At 41.4% G+C, this 25,057-nt stretch overlaps 1 protein-coding gene across 1 annotated transcript in view; it reads right to left on the reverse strand.

Moving 5' to 3' along the window:
* Positions 1-6,826: 6,826 nt before the first annotated feature.
* The window catches only part of ptpn9a (protein tyrosine phosphatase non-receptor type 9a), a 78,776-nt gene continuing 60,545 nt past the window's right edge, over positions 6,827-25,057 (reverse strand). Inside the window, exons 12-13 of the mRNA XM_042108783.1 lie at positions 24,028-24,235; positions 6,827-7,924 (exon numbers count right to left, since the gene is read on the reverse strand). Coding sequence (XP_041964717.1) covers positions 7,734-7,924; positions 24,028-24,235 — 399 coding nt within the window. The 3' untranslated portion in view covers positions 6,827-7,733. The remainder of the gene's footprint in view (positions 7,925-24,027; positions 24,236-25,057) is intronic.

Here is a 25,057-nt window from a genome sequence, read left to right on the forward strand (position 1 = left end):
TCTAATGCAAGTTAAATTCCTGCTCAGTTGAAATTGGCACAATGCAATCTTTTTATTATGCAAGTCTATTCTTCCACTGATATTTCTGAACACATCACATGACTGAGAAGAACGTGATGCCATTGCCTGTTCAAAGCCCAGTTGGGATTGTCTAACACTCTGTAAAGCGCCATGAGACATGTGTAATGTTTTGGCGCTCTATAAGTAAAATTAAATTGAAATCAAAATTGAAATATTTTTGATTATATAACTATATTTTACTCTGCTGTTGTACCAAACTATCTCCAAAGAGCTACTGACAAGGTAATGTTTCACGATTCTCGCAAGATTTGTTGGGCCGCTGTTCTTGAAGTTGCATGGCTGGTTTTCGTAGCGAATCGCTACGTCTATGCTGTATAGTTATGCTAGGTGAACGATTCACCTATTACCTATCACCTATAAGTTTGTTTACCATCAAATTGGCTTCGCATCAAATTCAGTCACATACCGAGAATCATGGCTATAAGACAGAATACACAGTGAATAAAATCTCCCTGTACGCAGATGATATTTTGCTATATTGTACCCAACCACAGCTAACAATTCCAGCGATACTGACGTATTTCATCTATTTGGCACTTTCTCTGGGTACAGAATAAACTAGAACAAAAGTGAGCTACTACCAATACGAGTTGAGGATCAAGAATGGCTCAGCCAGCTTCCCTTCTGAGTTACATCAGACAAGTTAACTTACCTGGGGATAGTGGTCACCAAGAAGTAGCCTACAGTGATCTTTGTTAAACAAGCTTCAACGCAATTTTCCATTCTGGAAAACATTCCCAATTTCTTTGCTGGGTAGAATCAATGATATTAAAATGTTACTGGACTCTGTCATTCTTATATGGAATTCTGCCCTTTATATGGAATTATAAATCTCACAAAATTAGGACAGAGGGATCATCTCCGCAAACACAGGGCCAATGGAGGGCTTGCACTCCCTAACTTTATATTGTATTATTGGGCCACTGGAGTACGCTCTGTTGCTCATTGGTTGATGACACCCAGTCGCCTTATGATGGGCTAGAGATGGAACGTGAAGACTGTCTACCATATTATATTAGGGCAGTTCACCTGTGCCGCTCAATAGAACATGCTTTTACGACACAATAAGGATATGGAAACAACTGAGAAAGCATTTCAAGCTCAGCGTGTTGTCATTTTTGCTACCTATTGCAGCAAATCCTTCCTTTGCCCCCTCCACTTTGGACGGGACCTTATCTGGAAGCCAATGGAGATCGGAAATGTTGGCGACCTTTCTGAGGGAGGGATGTTTGTATCTTTCCAGCAACTTCAGGAGAAACATAACCTGCCTAAGAATATTTTTTTCAGATATCTCCAGATGTCAGAGCTCATCTTTCTAATTTCGACAAGGCAAAGCCAGATAAGTTAGAGGTTTGCACAAAACTGTATGCTAAGTCACGCTACATCATTTCTCAAATATATGAGACTTTACAAGGCATGAGCCTACCAGATAATGACCATTTAAAAGAAGAATGGGAAAAGGAACTAGGTGTCTCAATACTACCAAATGTTTGGGAGGACAGTTTGGAGTATATCCATGACTGTTCCATTCATGCTCAACATTGCTTAATACAGTTTAAATAAGTCTCATCTCTGTGAGAAATGTGAATGCATGGATGCTACCTTACTTCATACTTCATGCTACACTATGTCCCAAATTACAAGAGTTCTGGTGCGACATATTCCATTTTCTCTGTATGATCTTGGAGGTCCCGATAGAGCCTGACCCTGTTTTAATAATTCTGGGTATATCTGAAGAGTTAAGAGTAGCACAACCGTGTCTTCTGGCATATTGTGTTATAATAGAGAAAAAAACGTATCTTACCTTTTTAGAAAAAGAAAGAAGTGCCCTCTTTCAAGCACTGGCTGACTGACAATCTACACATGGAGAGAATTATTCAGTTTGGATAAGATTGGACATATAGACCGTGCCCCCTGAGGACAGAATCATTCTGAAGGACAAGCTTAGGGACTTTGAGAAAGTTTGGCTTTCCTTGGACTCGTATCTTGACAGAGAAGGCCATGAAGACATGAGTAAGAATACACTCCTGGTTTGGGAGGGGTGGGTAACCGAAGAATGTGTAGGGCTAACATTTAATCGCGATGCAATTAAGGACCAAGCATAACGCGTTCATTTTTTTTAATCATGTGTGCCGCCAAAGAAGTTTAATTTTACACCCTCACTTGTTACACTTCCTAGTAGGCTTCTGCCTGCTTTCCTCCTGTAGTCATGAAGATAATAAACAACCACAGTCAGTGGCGGAGCTAGACTTTTACCCTTGGGGTGGCCAGAGGGTGGCCAAAGCTATTTCAGGGGGTCCACAGACTACAACAATGAATGTTCAAGAAACACAATCAATTGCAATCAAAATCTGTAAATGTTGAAATGTTTTCATGAAGTACATCTTAAGCACACAGGAGATTTGTGTATAAAATCTACAGTTTATTAACAATGTTAATACAAAACGTACAATATGTAAATAAATAATAATAATAAAAATCAAATTCAAAACAATTTGACCTCATTTTGACATGAACTGATATGACATGATTTTTTAACCATGACCAGAGGAACAGTCTGATTACCAAACTAAACTTGTAGAACAGTGTAGGCCCTAGTCATGACAGTAATTAAGTCCCAGATGTGATTCTTTTCAGGATTGTCACATAGTGTTTGCTTCTTAAATTGTGCACTTCAACTTAGACAGACACACACACACACACACACACACACACACAAAGCTGGGCACACTAGGAAGAATCACTAAATTAACCATACTCTCACACCTAGGAGAAAGCCATGGGCCCCAACTCAAGATGCAGTGTGAAAAAAAGACACCCACATAGCACCCCAAAACTAACACAGAAACACACACAGACAGACAGACAGACAGACACTCACACAGCACCCCAAAACTAACAAAGACACAAGTGATTACTTTCTCCTCACTGAGTCAGAAGTGTAGACCACTTGTCAGTCCAACGGCAATCTGAGCAGAGAAAGAGACAAAAAAATCAGAGCATTGTTCAAGGTACTTTCCAAATTCCAGCAAAGCCAAAATAGCTTAAGTACAAGTGTGAGAACTTCACAATTTCCAAATATTAGGTCCAATGAAAGCTGATATGGTTGCCTGTCAGATCTGGTTGGAATTTAGAACTTGGTTTGGGAGGAAAACACCCCTGTTCTCTGCTGTACTATTTTATGCACGGATATAAGTTTAATGACATATTAAATGCTTTCATTTTTGAGATACTTCATCAGTTACAGTTTTGTAAATGTATGTATGTAAATAAATAATAATAATAATAATAAAAAAAAACATAATTTCTAAACAATCTGACCCCATTTTGACATGAACTGACATGACATGAAGTAGTGCAGTTTGTTTTAACCATGACCAGAGGAACAATCTGATTACCAAACTAAACTTGTAGAACAGTGTGTAGGGCCTAGTCATGGCAGTAATTAAGTGACAAACTATCTTAACACAAGTTCAGAAGAGGTTGGCTGCAAAGATTATGCAGACTGTTATGATTAAATGACACAAGCGCACGCATTATCAGAATCATATGCCAGACGCTTTAGGCCAGCGATCCTCACTATTTTTTTCACAAGAGCCACATTGGCAGTGCAAGATCAAAAGGAGAGCCACTTTTATGACAACATACTAAGTCACCTTTGCAAATGTGCATTTCTACATATAAATTGGACATCCCACAAAAAAGAAATAACACAGCCATACATTTTCATTTAAGACCAGATTTACTTTAACACTGGGATGAGAGGAAGCTGACATGCATGTCCTTGACTTTCTTCATGTTGTATTTGTAGTATTAGTAGTAGCAGGTTTAACAATACCCCCTTTAGGAAACACCATTAAGGCTTAATAACTCCCTTTCACCTTCATTATTTAGGTGAAGAGAGAAGTATAATTCAGATATTTGCGTTTTTGTAGTGCAGTATTGTATGTTTATGAAGCACATTTGAAAAAATGCATTGGCTGTGTTGCCACATAGCCTACAGTGGGTCCCATTTAGAAGTGGCCACTTCATCCGCACTTTCAGTGATTCACGCAGCTGCGTTAAATGTATTAGGCTACAACTTATCGCCACGAAGTGGCAGTTTAAGTCCGCTGTAGCATTGCCAGTAAACGGCAGCAGATTTCATTCAAAGGCGTTGCAAGTGGCAGTGAGATACTGTAAGTAGAACGAAACTAAAGATCACCTCGTTGAAGTCATACAGTAGACTAGTCTGTCTGTTCTTTGGTCTTGGATTTTGAGAAAGAAGTTTCTAAATAGATGCGACTCATACTCCTTATAGTCCGGAAAACACGGTATGTATATGACTATGCTACATAACAATCTGATGTGAAATGCATGTTGGCTGATACTAACAGTTAGCTGCTACAGGCGACATGAGATGTAGCTAGGCTACTAACGTAATGTTAACGTTACCTTGATAGGCTACTCGTGGCTTGTAGGGGAACATATCACAGAAAAATTAAACTACAGAAAACGTTCTCCTAACTTAACATAAAAGTGACTTTAAACAATGATTATTTACAAAAGAAAACTTACCTTAGAACGTGTATTTCACTGTCCGTCAAGTAGGCTGCTGCTGTCCTGTGCAAAAAATCCTCCCTGTCGCAATATTCTCTGTGAGCGTTTGACTCTCTTCTTCTCCTTCTCTGTATAATGCTTGCTGGTGGACAGTGTGAATGACAACTCTTTGTAATACATAGCGCCAGCTACTGCACAGGAGGGATATAGCAGTCAACCGATTACAAAATGCAACAGGCTCTTTTCAACAAGACGTGCGGTGCTGGTGCCGTGATATGTCAATCATCTGGGGTGGCACCTGGGGGGTCCAATCAGATTTCAGAGGGGTCCAGTGCCCCCCCGGCCACCCCTTTGGCTCCGCCCCTGACCACAGTTCTGAACTCCCGGTCGGCTAAATGCGCGTTTTGCTTTTTTTTTTTTTTTTTTTTTTAAATCTCCCTGTCGGCTGTCGTCATCACGAAACACGTTTAAGCTATGATCTACGACATGGGTCAGCAAGCTGGCCCGCCACCGAAATTATTTGGCCCAGCCAAATTATTCTGGCAGGCGGACCTTAAAATCTTTTATTTTACAATATTGATTTACAAATAGTCTATTCGCCAATCAGACCACGGGTGGGTGCACTGAATCCTGAACAGTGTAGGAGCGTAAACAATGTTACGCTCTTACACTCCTAAACAAATGTAATGTATTTCATTTAATGTATTTCAGCTATATTTCTGAAGACATTGTGTTGCCTCATCTTTTAAAATTTGATTTGACATAATCAAATATGTCTTTAAAGGAAAATTCCGGTATTTAGCACTTTGAGTCCCTTTTCTGGTTTGTTTTTGATGAACTAGAGTGGTGGACACCGAAATTTTGACTATTGGTCCTGTCTCGACTTTTCTGACTCGTTTTGAATCGCCTTTGACTACTCGGAGTGGCTGCCAACAGGCATACTGTAGGCTACTCAAACATGTCCTAAAACAACCCTTAACGTTCGTTTTCAAAACTGTGCAACTCACCGAGGGGTTAGTGGTGTTCGTTGATTATTAAAAGCAAATATATCGGCGCAATGTATGATTTCCAGCCGTCTTATTTGCTATTTTGGAACTATTTATTCAGACACCTTACAACCGCGTATAAACTTCCGCTCAATATTTGAACCTGAAGCATAGACGGTGGCGCAGTAATATCAACGTGCAAAGAGTCTTCCAACAGAAATCAATGGGATTTTACAAAATGCCAAATAAAACACGACAGAAACTGTATTTCGCTACGCTACTTACTAACCACACAGGTGTCATATTTGACAGGTGTCTTACCACGGGCAAGAGTAAGCGCAGTGTCAAGTTTGGCGTCGTTTGGATAAGTAATGCAAAAGATATTGTTAAATATATTGGTAAAAGAAGCACACGTTGGCTTTCTCTGCTCTACCGTAACCACTCCCCCTCTCACACAGCACAGCGCAGGACCAGAGAGGATAAGCAGAGTTTTGGCAACACTGAATCACGGGTTAAGGTGCCAGATGTTTGGATGATAATCATGTCTGACCTCAACAATAAAGACTCCTTGTATGCAGTTTGCTTGCATGAAATGATTCCGTGGATTTTTGAACAACACGCCAAACACGGGTATGTAGTGGCTATTCAAAATGACATAAAAAGTATGTGCAATAAACTGACGCTTCGAATAGCCCAGGCTACTTTGGACTTGAGACTTTAAAAAAAACAAACGCGAATTCTGACTTGCAAGGTCTCAAATTGAAACGAGCGACTGTTTTAGTCACATTTTTGCAATTCTCATATGATGATGCATCTTTCCACAAAATGTGTGATGTCACTTATGGGCCTACCACAGTGAAACTGAATGGTACTACTAAATGTGATTATTATAGTGCCCCCTACGGACATAAATGGGTAATTCCTGTTTGATCATGCGTGAGTCTGTACCTATTACGGTAATGGCTGTAGAAACGGTTCTGCTGCGAAAAAATAATTTCATTAAAAATCAGAACAAAAACAATAGGAGTCCCACTTGGACCCCTAATTATGATGTTTTAGGTTTGTGCTTCCATATTTTTTTCCTCAAGATTGAGTGATTCTATAATTTTTTTACTCTACATGATATGCAAAATATGGTTTGGTTAGTGCCACCTAGTACCAGGGGGGAAAAAACAAGCAGTGTCACCACAGTATGCAACTACAAAAAACAAACAACACAATTATAGTTACGCCCATTTCATTTTATACCTTGCATTAGACAGTATACATCTACTGAGGATTAAATATCTGCTGTGTAATTTTCACCTACAGCAAAGCGAATGTCCTTAAACATGCATATACTTGAAAACAAAGAGTGAGTTTGGTACAACATATAAGTGATTTGACTAACAGAACACATAGCAGTGACACTATCTATTCTGTAAAATTAGTGGCTAAATGGTTGATTATAGTTGGTTAAAATTGGGCCATTTCTCTTTCAAGGAAACAAAATAAAATAAGTAGCAATTCAGAAAAAGGATATCCTTGTACTAAGTCAATGGAATATCCAATCCACAATATATTTCGATGGAGTCAGGAACAGCTGATAAATAATTTCTACAACAACCTAATTATACTGTTTGTGTGCCAAAATAAAGATGTTGTATTGTTTAATAAAACAACACACAAAGATATTCATGGCACTTTCTGAGAGGTACATGAAAAATATGAATAAAGCCTATGGCGATGTGTTGCTCTAAAGCTTCCTTTAACTAATGGAAGCTGCTTAATAATTATTTTACCATCAATACATATGGCTAGCAGCAACACATGATCACCTGTATAGAGTTACATGTGTGACAAACACACATTAAAAGGAAAATCATATAATTATACCACCCATCATTCAATGCCACAGCATTACAGATACAGTAGACATTTCTTTATAGTAGTGAAGGAGAAGTTCACATCATTTTCACTCCAATTCCTCCAATTTGCAGGTTTACGCTGAAACAAGCGCTTTCAGTTCACTGCCATCTTCATTCAAGAAATGCCACTTAGCTCCGTAAAGTAGTTGAAGCAACCTTAAAAAGGCTTTCAGCAGCTTCTATTAGTCCAGTGGAATGTGAGAGGGGAACTCTGGCGAGATCACTGGCTTTCTATGAGCAAACCTTGTCTTTGAACATGCTCAATAATGGCTGTGTAACAGAAGTAATACTGTTCTGGGGTCTGGATGCTAAAGGCTCTCTGCATCCTCATCCGGCGAACTGTCTGAAACACATTTAGCGTTCCAACATCCTGCAGCTGAGACAAGCAGATGTCCAAAGCACAGAAAGTACCTGAGAAAGAGAGGAAATTGTTAGTGAGGAGAGGAGCAAACATCTCTTCTACTATCCATCAAATCACATAGCATCCAAAGTAAGAAGTAAAATAAATGTCCAAATCCTTAAGAGCTACTAGAGTAACTAGTTAAAAGCCTGTTAACCGTGTGGTACTGAAATGTGGAGTAAGACCATTAAAAAGGACATCATCTTTTTGCTGTTTATTGTTTTGTTTTGTTTTTTTGGGGTGGGGGCTTAAAATGCATCGATGATGCAATGAGTTTCCCACTAACACCAAGTCCAAATTTTTGGACAAAATATTCATAAAAAATCACGTGGGTAATTAAAAGATGTGTTCTTTGTCTTTACACTAGTGGTGGATTTTATCGTTCGTTCTCATGACACAGTTTGCGTCGTTCAGTTCGCCAAGATGATTAGTTCTGAATCGTTCGTTCGTTCGTTCAGTCGCATTTCCGGTACAACGTAGTTCAGTGGTGAATCATGGAATGCTGGTTCACAGCTCTTCGTTCACAAACAATTGTGCAAACGGTCAACACAACACTGTAGTAGTAGCGGCAAATACATAGCTGCAACTTCATGATTATGTGTACTTTTAGACAACGCAGCAGTAGCTAATGTGTTCATTTACCTTGACATTAAATTGACGGTAAATAGAGTAGACTAATTTCTTTTTTAAAAATGTGTTCATTCATAAAGGAACAAAGACCCAGTATGCCGACAAACATGTTTAAAGGCTTGGCAGAAAGATTATATTGATGAAAAGGTTTCAAGTCCCCATTTTGCCTAGGCTACAGAGCCATAATCACTCTGTTTCTAGCCAAGAACGAGTGACTGAACGAGAACGACAGACCGAAGTGAAACAGGTGGGGGTCTTGGCGTGAGAACGAACGAATGAACAAACGAACGAGACAGATTTAAGACACATTTATTAACCTGACATGACACAGAAAATACAAAAGACAGCATGCATTTACCATTAGACAGATATTTAAATGTAAATGCCAATATTGAAATGTAAAATGGAGTTGTTAATGTAAACCATTATCATTATTTTTTTTATCGTATGCTCTCCCACTAGGCTCACTAGCCCATTTGTTTTTTTTCATGGAAACGGTTGCTATGCGTTCATGCCCCTCATTGGCTAATTCGATGAGAATGTTTTAGAAACAACACAGACAACAGCATACGATTGGTTTGGCTCTCGTCCTAGGAAGCTGTGCCATAGGCATTCACAGCAGCACTAGGTCAGTGTGCGTTCAGCGACGAACGAAAGAACAAACAAGAACTGGAAAGGCGAATCAGTTCAGGTCGTTCATTTTAAAGACCCGTTCAAACAAACTGATTCGTTCGCGACCGACCCACCACTACTTTACACACCAAGGACAGAATTTGATGCGATGAAAAATAAATTCGGATCAGTCTTGTCGGGACCGGGGGAATGAGGGGCCCATGCCGAACGTAGCCCCGAATATCATTTTAACTAGACTGACACAGCCTATTATTTTGTGAAGCGGCTAAACACTTCTCTTTCTCTCTAAACCCTCTGTATAGAACGTCAATAACATATTGAAGTGATTAGATTGCAAAAGGAAAGCAGTTGATATATAGCCTAAACTACAACACGCACAGTTTTCATGTGCACGAGAGAGAGAGCACGCACAGGTCTTACATGATTGTCATCTTCTGGAAACTGCTAAATCACTGAAGAAAGACTTACAGTAAGGCTATGAATGTAATTACCATCCTAAAAACGAAAGGAGTTGCACAGTGCAGGCTGTTGGAGAGCAGAGCAAAAAATATATAAAACAGCAATATAATGCACATTTTAGCAGCCTGGGCCCAGCCCGAATACGCAACTGGCCCACCGGGAATTCTCCACACTTCTCCACTGCCACTCCGCTATTAATCAAAGCAATGATGAGCAGGATATCAGTGGAGGACTCTCCTGTTGCTGATGACAACAGATGAGAAGGACCTCAGTGTGCTACTGATGTGACTAGCTAGGCTCACAGGTTGGTGGAGAATGTTTCATTGTAGCCAGATAGTTGAGCACAGATGAATGCATGTTTTAGGCATAGTGAAAGCCCTATTCTCTGACTGAAAGTGTGCAGAAGGATTTTAAGGATAAGCTTTGAATGTTTTGAACTCTTGGTGACGCGCCTGAGGTAGGCTAATCTCAGAACTAAAAATAACGTCAAGCTATAAGGCTATGTTAAACATGACCATCGAAGTATCAGTTTAAGTGTGTGCCTGCCATCTATGGCAGCGGGGAACGTGCACCATGTGAAGAAAACAATGTGTTTAAGTGCCACAGTAAATGATGAGGGTATAAGGCCCGTTGGCACGGTGTCTCACCCGGGCCCGGTGTGAAGTTGTACACGATCAATCAAATAAGGATTTCGCTGGGTTCCATTGATTGTCACAACACAACCCAAAATCCGACGTTGGGACACTTTGTAAAATGTCAAGTCAAGTCAATAAAGTCAAACTTTATTTATATACTGTAGGTCATTCAATGTGCTTACATAGCAACACAAGCAAACAGGAATAAAAATATAATAAAAGCATAGAAGGCATAGAAAAGCATAGAGAAGGCATAGAAGAGTCAAAGAAAAGTTTAGAAATTAAATTAAAAAATAAATTAAAAAATGAAGGGGAAAAAAAACATAAACACACAAGGTAATACAAGGGCAATAGTTTAAGTGTTTAAAATGTAATAATTAAAACACATAAAAAGGGCAATAGTTTAAAAGTGATTAAAAAATAATCATTAAAACACATAAAAACAACATTAAATGATTACACTAGTCAAGCACCCAGTGAGCAGCAGCACTCTTGAAGTTTAATAATCTTTAATGTGAATAAAAAAAAGAATGCTATGATATACAAATCATGTCAACTCTATATTTAACCAAAGTCCTTTTAGGCAAGTCCCTCCACTCGGCGGCCATATACCAACGTTTTATGGGCACTCATCGGGCACAGTCTTTGGGTCGAACTGCGCGTGCGCAAGGCTTCACGACACCAATCTTACTCCAGCGGCGAGATCACAACACATGATTGGCACGATGTCTTCACAACACACCATATGATTGGCTCAATGTATTCACATGTCAACGTTTTGCCGAGGAAGGGGTGGGATATGTGTAGACAACGGCCATATTGGCGTGACAAACTAGCCCCATGCATTTCTATGGAGTATTTTTTGAGTGCTGTGTCTCCACATTAGAAAGTCTCTGATTTAACTGAGAATATTGAAATTATTTGCCTGAATGAGAGTATAGTTCCATGTCAAATCAGCCTAGAAAATCGCCACATTTCATTTTCCGTTGGTCTTAATACACTTTCTAATTTGAGAGGAGACAAGTTTTAAATAGGAAAATTACCGGAAATCTTAGTCACTTTTAAACGTGATTTTACACAATTTAAACGACATACAGGCTACATATTTTCACAAGTTAATAACGTAAGGATGTCTTAAAGCTTAACACTTATTTCTATTTTTAAAACAAAGCCAAGGATTTGTAGCCTGGGTGCCATTCCGAACTTAGTCCCGCCCACAACATTTGAGGTCGGGAAGTTCGGTCTGGCATTGCTCCTTGTGGAGCAAGTACTGTATGCTCGCCCTAGATAGGGCGGACCAATCAAATCGGGCTTTACGATGATGGACAGGGGCCTCATTACAGAAACTTCCTAACTATGAAATCCTATCTCATCTCAGTTTAGGATGGCATTTAGGATTTTTGGTATTACAGAAGCATGTTTCCTAACTGCATTTAGGAAAAAATCCTATCTTAACTTAAGATAGGAATTGGGCCATTACAGAACCATCCCAACTCAAGAATTTCCTAACTTAGGATGGCACAGACCCTGTCCTAAATTCAAAATAACTGCCTCAAAACTGCCTATGACAAGATGAGGAACATGACTGTTAAAGCATATTACACCGAATAAGTTAATTAAGTGAACATTTATAACAGTTATAACATATTAATGACAATATTAAAATGACAACAATATTAATCATTATAACAGAATTTTAGGCTATTATTTACCATAATTAGCCTAATATATTTTAGTTTTTCATCTTTTTATCCTGCACATCAAATGAATCAATATTGACACACTTGCTTCCCACATGAATATAGGCCTAACCTATTTCTCTCTGATATTATGGTTCCCATCTTGAGCAACCAACTGTCAAAGATTCTTTAGAACACCGTCTTTGCAACCTGACCTTCTAATCATAGATACAGGCAGTCTGGTATACATTCTAATCATAGAAACAGGCATGACAGGATGATTGCCGATTTAAAAATCTAACTGGCAGTTACAGTTAGGATTTCTTAAGTTAAGATAAGATAGTAGGTCTGAGATAAGATAGGACACAGCCATGAGTTAAGGAACTGGGCCCTACGTGAGCAACAGCGCCTGGTCTATCACGTCATCTGAGCACTTATGCTTATGTTTGAAACAAAAACGCTGTGGCTAGATGGATACATGGCTTTTAAGACCCCATATGGAAAATGCATATTATTATGACCGCCGCGCAGCGTCATATAGGTTTAGTCAGATTTTTTTTTTTCTTTTCTTTTTCGCATGTCCAAATTTCCGTCAAGGATTCCCGGGACACTGAAAGACCGGGGTAGACGAAACTTGGTGGGCATGTAACCCCATATGGATAGCATGGAACCATCGTTTTTCGTTTTGATCTGTAGCCCCCCCGCTGGACTGCACCCCCCGAAAGGAGGGTAGGGCAGACACAGTTTTCTGTGAATATCTCGAGAACCGTAAGGTTTAGGAGGACCATTTTTTTTTTGTATGTTGATCTCAAGGGGCCATGTCAACCCATTCCATAACCACTCATTTCATGTATAGCGCCACCTAGTTAAACACAAAAAAGTAAAAATGAGATGTTGTAATCGCAGGTATCTGTGACCTAACATAGTCAAAACTGCACGAAATTGGAAGTGTAGGATCATTATGACACCCTCTGAATGCACGCCAAGTTTCGTGGAATTCCGTTCATGGGGGGCCACACAATAAATTAATTTATGTTACTATACACCAACTGGCCTGTAGGTGGCTGGAGACAGTTTTCTGTGAATATCTCGAGAACCGTAGGGCTTAGGAGGTCCACCTTTTTTTGTATGTTGGTCTTAAGGGGGCATGTCAACCCATCCCATTACCACTTATTTCATGTATAGCGCCACCTAGTTAAAAATTAAAAAGCAAAAAATTAGGTGTTTTCATCACAATATCTCTAGCTGACATGGTCAAAACTGAACAAACTTGAAAGTGTAGGATCATTATGACACCCTCCGAATGCATGCCAAGTTTTGTGAACTTTCGTTCATGGGGGGCCTTACAATAAAATAATTTATGTGTACATTTAGTGACCGTACACCAACAAGGATTCCCAGGACACTGAAAGACCGGGGTACACGAAACTTGGTGGGCATGTAACCCCACATGGATAGCATGGAACCATCGTTTTTTGTTTTGATCTGTAGCCCCCCTGCTGTACTGGACCCCCCGAAAGGAGGGTAGGGCAGACACAGTTTTCTGTGAATATCTTGAGAACAGTAGGGCCTAGGATGACCAATTGTTTCTGTATGTTTGCCTCCAGGGGTCATGTTAACCCATTCCATGTGCACACATGTGCATATGGTGATACACATGCACACACATACATTCACAGTAATCATACGTATGACACATACTCACACAGTAGACATATGTACGCATGCATGCACATGCACAAACACACATACACAGGCAAACACACAAGCACGCATACGCACACACACACACATTCTACCGAGGCACCATTGAGAGCATCCTCTCCAGCTGTATCGCTGTGTGGGGCGGAAGCTGCACTGAATACAACAGGAAAGCCCTGCAGCGCATAGTGAACACAGCTGGAACATTTACACCTCCCACCTCACCCGCAAGGCGACCACAATTGTGAGTGATGCAAATCACCCCGTTCACAATTTGTTTGATCTACTGCCCTCTGGGAAGAGGTACAGAAGCCTGCGCTCCCGCACCACCAGACTCACTAACAGCTTTCACAGCTGTTAGGATGCTGAACTCTCTCCCCCCTCTCTCCCCTCCACCCTCAGCTACATAACATCCTGGACTTTTGGACCCACAATGGCTGCCTTGCACTACTCCACTTGCACTACTCCACTTGTACACTTGCACACTTTGCAACTTGTTGTTGTTGTCCTGTACACTTCTGGACACACTTCTGCTGCTCTTACATAACTTGCACCACTATGCCACTTGCATACTTAGGTCAAACAAAACTACCTCAGCCATTTATTGGCCTGACTTTTGGACTATTATATTGACTGTCTACTGTATGCACAATTTCAACCAAATTTTGCTGCTCTTATTTCTTCACTGTATGTGCCTTCTTATTTTTACTCTTTTATATTGTTTACTTGAATGTTATGTTTGTCTGTGGACCTAATTGGTAAAATATGTCTTGTCTCCACCGTGGGATACGCAATTTCGATCTCTTTGTATGTCTTGACATGTGAAGAAATTGACAATAAAGCAGACTTTGACTTTGACACATAAACATTGATTTGAAACATAAACATGTACACGCAAACATGCACACAATTCAAGAATTTCTCAGAATTATGAACAGGCAAGATGGGGGTGGGGTTGTATAAAATGAACTTTACATGTGAAATCTATGAACTAATGATGTTTTGGTACTTGTTGTCTAGCAGATACCAGTGAGAATGGAGTGTGGATAATGCAATTTAGTGAGACAGTTAGAATCACATAGGCCTTTCAGCGTGATTTATTTTTGTGGAAAAAATGTGCTGGACTGGGCGGCGGTCATATTTTGTACCGCTCTGCGGTACATCTAGTTTAATGAGGTTTTATCACTGAAAACAATTATTTCTGAAAATTTGGCCAAAGTTGAGATGTGGGAAAACTCGTGGTTTCACTTTCATCAAGGGAAAACAGCACTGTTGCATTGCGACATGTTCCCTCGTTCGTTTGAAATCTCTGATTGACCACCTGTTTGAGGGATTTGCGACAGCCTTTCCCAGCTGTTTAACATGTTTGTAGCATGTCAGTGTTCAACAGAATAGGGGCTAGGGGTTATTGACGGCACCAACTTTTACAAAAGACCAGAAAACAATGTCAAGGCATTTGTGGAGAAGAAGGATGGTTTGTGTGTTTTCTTCCTACACCTCACGGTAAGTTATTTCGTTGCTCTGATTGGTTAGGTCTATCCAATTGAATGCAGAGGCATTCCCCCCCTGTATCGGTTGAAACACGCCCCATAATTTTGTGCCAATGGAGCAGTATCAGACTCATATTCTGACTAGAATTGAGTATGACTACGTCAGGCTAAGGGATTTGTGAATGGAGCATTAAACTTTGCTCACAGACAATGGTTATCAGACTTTTCCTGAGCCCATACACTAGCTGAATCCAGTTTCAGGGGCTGAATGCTTCGTGCTACATAGCACAAAAGAATGCTCTTATGTCATGAGCCTTCCGATCTTTCAAACTCATGTTCGTGAAAAGGATGCTTTCAACACGTCCAGATCATCTAAACATGTTACATTAATTCATAGGCTACAATAATACGAAATAACTGAGAACAATCATCCACGCGAATTATGAAAAAAGTTATTATTTACTCAGATATGCAAGTCCTTCCAAATTAAATAGATAAGATAGCTGCTGCTCCTTTTCTCATCATTTAAGTTTACATTTATTAATTTAGCAGACTTATCCTAAGCGACTTACAGAAGAAGAATAACATTCAGGCTACAGTGCAGAGGAAACATTTGCTAGGAATTATTACTGCATCTGTCAATATTATTTATTACAAGGCCTGTACCGGTATTATAAGACTAGTGAAAAAGTTATTAGATTATGGTGGCTCTATGGTCGTTTAATCTAATAATGCTTCTAATCACATATAAGAAAGATCCGATTGAATGCATCATCAGGAGTTGCTAGGTGTTAAAAAGGCCACATAGTGGAGTTCTGTTACCAGACCTTATATGGTATTAAAATGGGTCATGTGACTTGTGTCACGTAGTTACGTTCTTTTCAGTCTAAGCACCGAGAGTATGGGGATGGAGTAGCAGCTTAGGAGGTTGTCTTCTAGTTTGTGTGCGTCCATTATTCAGTAAGTAACCCTTTGCATTCATAATTGTATCTTTGTTTCATGCTTGTAATGATGATGTTGATTTACTTTAATAATGAAGCTGCATTAAACCGTTTGTAAATCAGCTTAGCTCCCTTTGCTAATGCAAAGTATAATGTAAGTTTGCTAAGTTCGTTTGAACATTATTTTCGCTATTATACAGGGCTACTGTATGTCTTTCTTGTATTGAGGCAGTACCATGCTATTATTGCTACTACAAAGGTCTTATTGTTATGGTTATAAGTGTAGGCTAACAGATATACCGTTGTATGATGGTCAGCTTGATTACACGTGTGAATCACGTTTCTTAGGCACGGTGATATGCTGTCTTTTTTTTGGCCTCAAGAGGGCGCTTGTACACTGTATAATTTAATATGTATTGGAAACATTACATAGTATGTTAATGGATACGATTTTCTGTGTGCTTAACTTACAGAACCACACACAATAATTATGCAATGTAAGTGCCTTGTGCTGCCAACAGTTTAATACAAGAATAAGAAGAAACTGGCTGTCTGGACCTTCATTCTTTTTTCACTCTAATCGGATGACCCTTAGTGTTCACACCCATCCCGAACTATCTTTTCTACAATTTTTGGTGCCGAAACCCGGGATCGGTGATTACTGAGGAACAAGATGTTTGGAGGCCAAGACCAGCTTGACCCGGAGTCATCGATGCACCGCCGCACCATCCGCCCACCGGCTCACCTGGATGAATTTGAAGTTGAATATACTGCTCATCGTCGTCAGTTCGGTGATCAGTTATCTGTGGAAGCAGATGATGCTCAGGATGCGGAGCATGCGACAACGCAAGGTCAGGCCACTGAACCTACACCTGGAGGAGGAGCTGGCAGGGCCAACAGAAGTACTGTGTATACTCCCTTAGAATCTACACCTACTCTTTCAGGTGCAGACGCACACAGCACGATCCGAGCTTTGAGTGAGCAGAACAGGATCCTTATGGAGGCAGTTAAGGCCCTGACCGACAAGATGAAGAATGAGCCAGCAGCTGGTGCTACACCACACCAGCATCTTTCATTCACATCTCAAGCAGCATATCAGAGCTTGCCTTCCTATCCAGTGAGCAGGGCTCGAAATTAACTTTTTTTCTCAGTGTCCCGCAGCTGTCTCACTGTCCCGAATTCTACTTGGCACTGTCCCGGACTTAAACACCAGTGTCCCAAATTCAAGTTCTTGTTTTTTACCATTCTACATAATAAACAGCATAATAATCAGTAACTTGCATCACTTAATTAACTCGTTCTGGTCCACCATGTCAGTTCTGAACAATTTATTAAACACCATTTCATTAATCATCTGCTGTTTCACACAACACTCATTTTCAGAGATTGCGCTTTTGGCTCTTTTTTGAGGTTGCACTAGACATTCATTGTCCATCGTTTTGACGGACAGGGTTGTAAAACATTCCGTCAATAATCTATTTTCACGTGTCTTTAATTTCAATGTCAGTTTGGTGTGATGTCATGGCCACAGATCTCAGTGAAAACAATAAGTAGCCTAGCGTGGGAAATTACCACAAAGCTGTCAGATAGGCTAGCCTACTCTCCTGCCACGCTCTCACCCTCAAATGCGTTCCCAATTAAATGAATTAGCAAAACGTAGTTAGAATATGTATCTCGATGTAACAAGCTGTTTTGACATTGTAAACGTTCTCTAAGAAGAGTGTAAAGCAGTTTGCAGTAGCCTAAAGTTAACCACAACGTCGTCTATTGCTGGAAAAAATAGCGAGCGGCCTATTTTAATAATTAAGTGTAAAAAAACACTATCATTTTGTCAAATCGCAGTTGCAGTAGGCTATTTAGCTCAGCATGATATTGGTGACGTTTGTCTGTCAATGACAGAAAACACGTACCGTTTTAGTCAGAGAGGACTGTCATCTCGTTTTTTTTTAGAACACCAGTGTAACCTTAGGCCTACACTATCAGTCAAAAATGTTCACAGTGTCATGAAAACAAATGCCATTTGTTAACCTCTATATCGGAAAGTGACCCATTAGGCCTACCGCCCTTGCCCTATTTTGTGTCGACCTATAAGTCACAATATTCATTTAACCAATACGGCAGATTCCTAAGGAAACGCAAGCACCCAGCCCATTTGGGTATCTTACTATATTTGTACCAAAAATAACATTGTAGCCTACAGTGATTTGAAGAGCAGTAGCCTAAACAGTGTTGTAAGGCTGCGTGTACAAAACCGCTTCTTTACAGATCAGCTGGCTAACGCTGCTTTTGACAGCTGCCCGTCATGCCAGGTCAAATTTTGTATAGGCCAGATTCTGTATTTTATTCAGACAAGAAAGATACGTTTAGATTCCCATGTGAACAGTTTAGGAAAGAAGTACCTATTTTGAAATTTGCTTCGCCATTTTTTCTACTGTCCCAGAGTTGTCCCAGACATCATTCTATTGTGTCCCGGAAGCATTTTTTATGGTCCCCGGGACGTCGGGACATCGTTAATTTCGAGCCCTGCCAGTGAGGCATAATGCATCTGCCCCCAGGCCACCCTCGCCAGTCTATAGCCCGCTCAATGTCCATCACACGCAGCCACCAAGGTATCAGCATCCTGCCCGTGCCATGTGGTACCAAGGTCCACCACCACCCGCTCCAGTCAATCAGACAGCAGAACCATGTGTGTTTGATTATCTCACAGAGGGTGTGGAACACCTGAACTTACATGCTCCACATCCACCTCCACCACGCCAGCGGCAAGACAGGTCTGGCGCTCATGATGAACGTTCATATAGGCCTGTACAGCACAGCAGGACACATTACTCACCGCAACAGCCACGTTCTCCACCCTCCAGCATTAGTAGCCATTCTCGCTCCCCTTCTCCACCCAAGACAGAGAAAATATACAGAGGCCCTAAGCCATCCATACCACAGTTTACCAGCGATGATCCCCGTCTATTTACAAGACTGAAGCTGGCCCTAGAGAATCTACTACCAGAAGATGCCACAGAGCGTTTTAAATATCAGGTTCTGGTGGACCACTTGAAATTTGAGGATGCTTTGCTAATAGCTGATTCATACTGCAACTCAGACCACCCTTATAGTGACACTATGCGCTCACTGATAGAGCACTATGGTCAGCCCCATAAGTTGTCACTCAGGAGGATAGCTGAGGTAATGGATGGGCCAGATATCCGCACTGGAGATCTCACATCATTCCACAGATTTGAACTGAGAGTACGTGCCCTGGTGGGAATGCTGGCTCAGATGGGTGATGAGGGAGCAATTGAACTCCATTGTGGCGCTCATGTTGCCAGGCTCCTATCTAAACTACCACACGATTTGCGCAGCAATTTCAAGAGGCATATCCACCCAAAGAGGCGACCTGTGCCTACATTGTTGGACTTTGCTGACTGGCTAGAATTCGAACTGGACGTTCAAGGTACAGAGTTCAAGACAGGCCGTGCAGACAGTGGGGAAGCAGCCAGAAAGGGGAACGATAAGAAGGTTCGTAAGTCGGCGGTACATACCACCACAGTTTTAATGGGAGCCCAATCCCCTCCAAGCACGCCGCAGTCCACCAATACACACACTGAACTCACTGCAAAGTCTCCAGACTCCGTGAAGAATGATGCACAGGTCATAACAGGAGCGAATATCACCTTCACGCTTACACCCGCCTCACAGCCGCAGAGGAAGTTCAAGATAACGGGTGCCTTTACTGCTGAACGGCTAGGGCTTGCCAGTCACAGCCATCCAGTAGCCAAGCTCTGCGATAAGTACCATCACCTTCGAGACCTCCCACTCCAGCCCCTCGACAATGTTCAGCCACTGCTGTTGATAGGATCAGACTACCCCCACTTGATCACACCATTAGAGCCAGTACGGTTGGGACCACCAGGGGACCAGCTGCCATTAAGACCAGGCTGGGCTGGACACTCCAAGGACCCACGAAACTGCTCCAACACCGCTTGTCTCCACAGCAGTGCTTGTTCACAGCTATGACGTCGCCCTCTATAGAGCTGCGTGAGCACATCGAGAAGCTGTGGCAACTTGACATATTGCCTTATAAGAGTGAGAAAGAGGTGACCCGTTCCAGAAGTGATCAAGAGGCGGTAGAGCTGCTGCAGTCCAGGACAATCAGAGTGGATGTCTCTGCAGCTGTCAGAGCCATCACGCTGGAGTCAAGGCCCAGCCTTTTTGTTGCAGCATCCTGACACCTGGCCTGTATCTCCCCAGATCGCATCTAACATTAGTGATGAGGAGGAGAGGAAGCAGGTGTTCTGTGCGCACATGGTGGTGGATAGCAGTGTGCCTGACATCACACAATTCCAGACTTTCCATGACCTTGTCGAGGCCAGAGCACAGGACCTTCATGGGGCGGCCTCACAGCTAGGAGATCCTCCAGCGGAGACCTATAAAGGTGCGGAAATCAGCCTCTTCAAAGATGCTCAGTCAGTCACTTTCGCTGAGGAGATCAAAGCTCTTTCTGCAGGGAAACCAGTGCCATCTACAAGCAGACTCCTCACCTTGTCACCTGAACTGGATACTGACAGGCTCCTGAGGGTTGGTGGTCGCCTGCGCAGGGGAGAGGCACTGGATCACGAAGTGGTACACCCCGTAGTACTAGACCCCAAACAACCCCTGACTACTCTTCTTATAAAGCACTATGATGAGGAGTTACACCACCCTGGGGCGGAAAGAGTTTTTGCAGAGCTGAGGCGGAAATATTGGGTATTGAGAGGTCGAGAGGCCATAAAGCGACATCAGCACCACTGTGTACAGTGCCAGATGTGGAGAGGAAAACCAGAGGTTCCAAGAATGGCTGATTTGCCCCCATCCCGCCTCCGTTTGTTCAAACCAGCCTTCTACTCTACTGGTGTTGACTGCTTCGGCCCATATACCATCCGTGTGGGTCGTCGTAGTGAGAAGAGATGGGGCATAATATTTAAATGTTTGACTACAAGAGGAGTCTACCTAGACCTGCTGAATAGCATTGACACTGACTCGTTTTTGATGTCGCTCCGCCGGTTTGTCTCACGGAGAGGGACTCCTTATGAGTTGTGGTCTGACCAGGGGACAAACTTCAAGAGTGGCCAGAGAGAGTTGACGGAGGCGTTTACCACCCTACAACCCAACTTGCAGTCCTTGCTTGCTAAGCAGCAAATCAAGTTCCTGTTTAATCCGCCTGGAGCCCCTCATTTCGGAGGCACCTGGGAGTGAGAGATTAGATCTCTGAAAGCAGCCCTCCATACAACACTTGGTGGTCAGTCCGTCACAGAGGAAGTGTTAAGGACAGTCCTTACAGAAATAGAAGGTATACTGAACTCGAAACCACTTGGCTATGTATCAGCTGACGTCGCAGATGTGGACCCAGTTACCCAAAACAGCCTTTTGATGGGGCGGCTGGACTCATCCCTACCCCAAGTAGTCTACCCTGCCTCTGAAATGCTGACACGGAAACGTTGGCGCCACAGCCAAGTCCTGGCGGACCATTTCTGGTCACATTTCATCCGGAGGTACCTGCCTAGTCTTCAGCCCACTAACCTTTATTCCCTACAGGTCTGATTAGAGTGTTATGTCCTCCAAATTTACCAGGTAAATTTGGGGGCGGCATTGTTAAAAAGGCCACATAGTGGAGTTCTGTTACCAGACCTTATATGGTATTAAAATGGGTCATGTGACTTGTGTCACGTAGTTACGTTCTTTTCAGTCTAAGCACCGAGAGTATGGGGATGGAGTAGCAGCTTAGGAGGTTGTCTTCTAGTTTGTGTGCGTCCATTATTCAGTAAGTAACCCTTTGCATTCATAATTGTATCTTTGTTTCATGCTTGTAATGATGTTGATTTACTTTGATAATGAAGCTGCATTAAACCGTTTGTAAATCAGCTTAGCTCCCTTTGCTAATGCAAAGTATAATGTAAGTTTGCTAAGTTCGTTTGAACATTATTTTCGCTATTATACAGGGCTACTGTATGTCTTTCTTGTATTGAGGCAGTACCATGCTATTATTGCTACTACAAAGGTCTTATTGTTATGGTTATAAGTGTAGGCTAACAGATATACCGTTGTATGATGGTCAGCTTGATTACACGTGTGAATCACGTTTCTTAGGCACGGTGATATGCTGTCTTTTTTTGGCCTCAAGAGGGCGCTTGTACACTGTATAATTTAATATGTATTGGAAACATTACATAGTATGTTAATGGATACGATTTTCTGTGTGCTTAACTTACAGAACCACACACAATAATTATGCAATGTAAGTGCCTTGTGCTGCCAACAGTTTAATACAAGAATAAGAAGAAACTGGCTGTCTGGACCTTCATTCTTTTTTCATTCTAATCGGATGACCCTTAGTGTTCACACCCATCCCGAACTATCTTTTCTACACTAGGTGACGGGAATGCTGGTGAGTCACGCCTATTAATTTAATAGATTATGCAGACAAGCTTTTCTTTTGGGAAGTTTTCCTCAGCGAGTGTCACACACTGCATGGGGAAAAATGTTAATGATTGCCAGCTTTGTGTTTAGTAAATGACAGTAGATGAACATAAATCATGGATCTGGATATCTTGATTAAACAGGAAGAATAAATAGGCTACTTTTGCTTTTGAGGACATAAAATTAAAATTTGACTAAATCAGGGCTGTCAAGTTTTGCGTTCAGCTTGAAGTGAGGTTTTTGCTTTTCACAACGTATATTTGGCATTGGCACTTAATGGGTCATTAGTCAATTTCTACTGGCAGAACTTGGTCTTTAGATGCCATTTACCTAATGACATGTTTGTGTTGGTGTGTGTGTGTCTGTTTGACACGGACAAGGAGAGGCAGAGAGACTGCATATGGTATTTTCTCAGTAACCAGGGCAGTTAGGTGTTTCTTATAGTTATCTGATAAAGTGCTGGCATTATTTTCCAACATAATTCTCTTGTACTCTTCATTGACATCATTCATAGAGATAATCTGGCCTTGATCAGGGTTCTAAATTAACATTTTGATCACCAGTCAATGTGGCTGGTAACTTTCTAAAGTTACAGTACTAGCCAATCAGAATTTCTACTAGCCAAATTAGTTCCGGTGAAAATAAGAGAATTATGAGTTTGAGATGAGTGTCACTCAATGCATTTGATAATTTTATTAACATTGTTGGCATGAATACATACCACAAAATGGTGTATGTGTGTGTCTGTGTCTGCTTGCCTGCATGTGTGTGTGTGTGTTCGCTTGTGAGTGGGTGTGTGGGGATAATGGTGTGTGTGTGTGTGTGTGTGTGTGTGTGTGTGTGTGTGTGCCTGCGCCTGCTTGCCTGCATGTGAGTGTTTTGTGTGTGTGTGTTTATGTGTGCATGGGTGTGTGTGTGCATGTGCGCGTGTTTGTGTGTGTCAGTGTGCTTGTGTGCATGCCTGTGTGTGCGCGTGTGTGTATGTGTGTGAGTCTGTCCGTGCGTGCCTATGTGTGTCCATGTGCATGCCTGCGTATGTATACCTACATGTCTACTGTGTGTGCATGTGTCTTTATGTGTGTGTGTTTGTTTATGTGTGTGTGTGTGTTTATGCGTGTGTGTATGTGTCTTTATGTGTGTGTTTGTGTGTGTGTGCGTGTGTGTATGTGTCTTTATGTGTGTGTTTGTGTGTGTGTGCGCTTATGCGCTCTATATGGCTCTGGGGTTAGTAATATTCAAATTTCCCCTACTATGACACAACAATAGGGGGAAAATCTGACTAGCTCACAGAAGCGCATGGTTTCTGACATCAACATCTCTCAACTAACCCACAAAAACTCAATGCACGGTTTTGTTTCGCACTTGAAGTGTTTGTAGACGCATCAGAGACCCAAATGGAAGTACAAAAGCACAGAAAAGTGAGGTTTGCATAATATGGCCCCTTTAAAATATTACCCTCAAATCCATTTTCATTAAAAATAAATACGAAAACCAACCTGTTCTGCCAATTCCTGCACTGCAGTGGACAACTACGGGAGGCCCAAGATGATGTCCACTCCATTGTGTACCCATGGTAATTACAGCATTCTTCTGGTGCCTCTTGACTGCAGCTAGGAAGTCGATGAGTGTTACAGCAGAGGTTGGCACACCATAGTCTGGCCAACTTAGATACTGGAAATGCACCACTTGTCGCTGCTCACAGTTCTGGACAAAACACAAGCAATTATCAAAAAAGTTTCAAAACAGCCCAGAGATGGCAATTTATAATGTACTGTTACATCTTATGTTCCAAAGTTCACATACAAAGAACATTTCGGTCTAGCAAATTCAGAATACATCCCTTGTCTTTTCACAATTTTGGCTAAAAGAAAGATGTTCACTGATAAGGCACTGCTCAATCACTGACCACCTTAGTTCATGTTTCAACAAAAGCTGATAATGAATAGAGACATTAAAAAAGTGTCACTCTTTTGTGACATTGTTAATGACGGCACACCTTCAGCGTAAATTAATGCATAGTGCACTTGTCTGGAGTTACCATTAGTTGACAAGACGCTGTTTTTCCAACTGGCTACCATTTTGGTGGTGACCTGAAGTTGCAGAGCTACATAGAAACACCATGCAAGCAAATATAAATGTATGCTTACAATGTACTAGCCTAGTCCATTTGTATAGGTGGTGTAGGCTCTAAATAAATCTTACCTATGAAACATAAATTGTGCTTAAGTTTGTCTGTTGTGTCACATTGAACTAGTTAATCCTTAATGATGAGTTTTGACCACTCCATTCTATCAATAAAGACATCTTTTGACGACCATTAGAACAGGTTCCGGGTTTTGTAAGAGATGCTCAGATTGGTAGAGCCGAAACCCAGCAATATCAGGCTAACCAATATGATTAAGGAATGCATTTTCGCGGGGTCTTTCTGATGTTTTCCGAACTAGGAAAAGAAAGACGAACGATTTAAAGAGACTGGCAAATGTCAGCGGTTTTCAGCGTGTCATGACTGTCAACAGGTATAAAGCT

The sequence above is a fragment of the Alosa sapidissima genome, chromosome 11 (genome assembly GCF_018492685.1).
Source record: "Alosa sapidissima isolate fAloSap1 chromosome 11, fAloSap1.pri, whole genome shotgun sequence".
NCBI classification, from domain to species: domain Eukaryota; kingdom Metazoa; phylum Chordata; class Actinopteri; order Clupeiformes; family Clupeidae; genus Alosa; species Alosa sapidissima.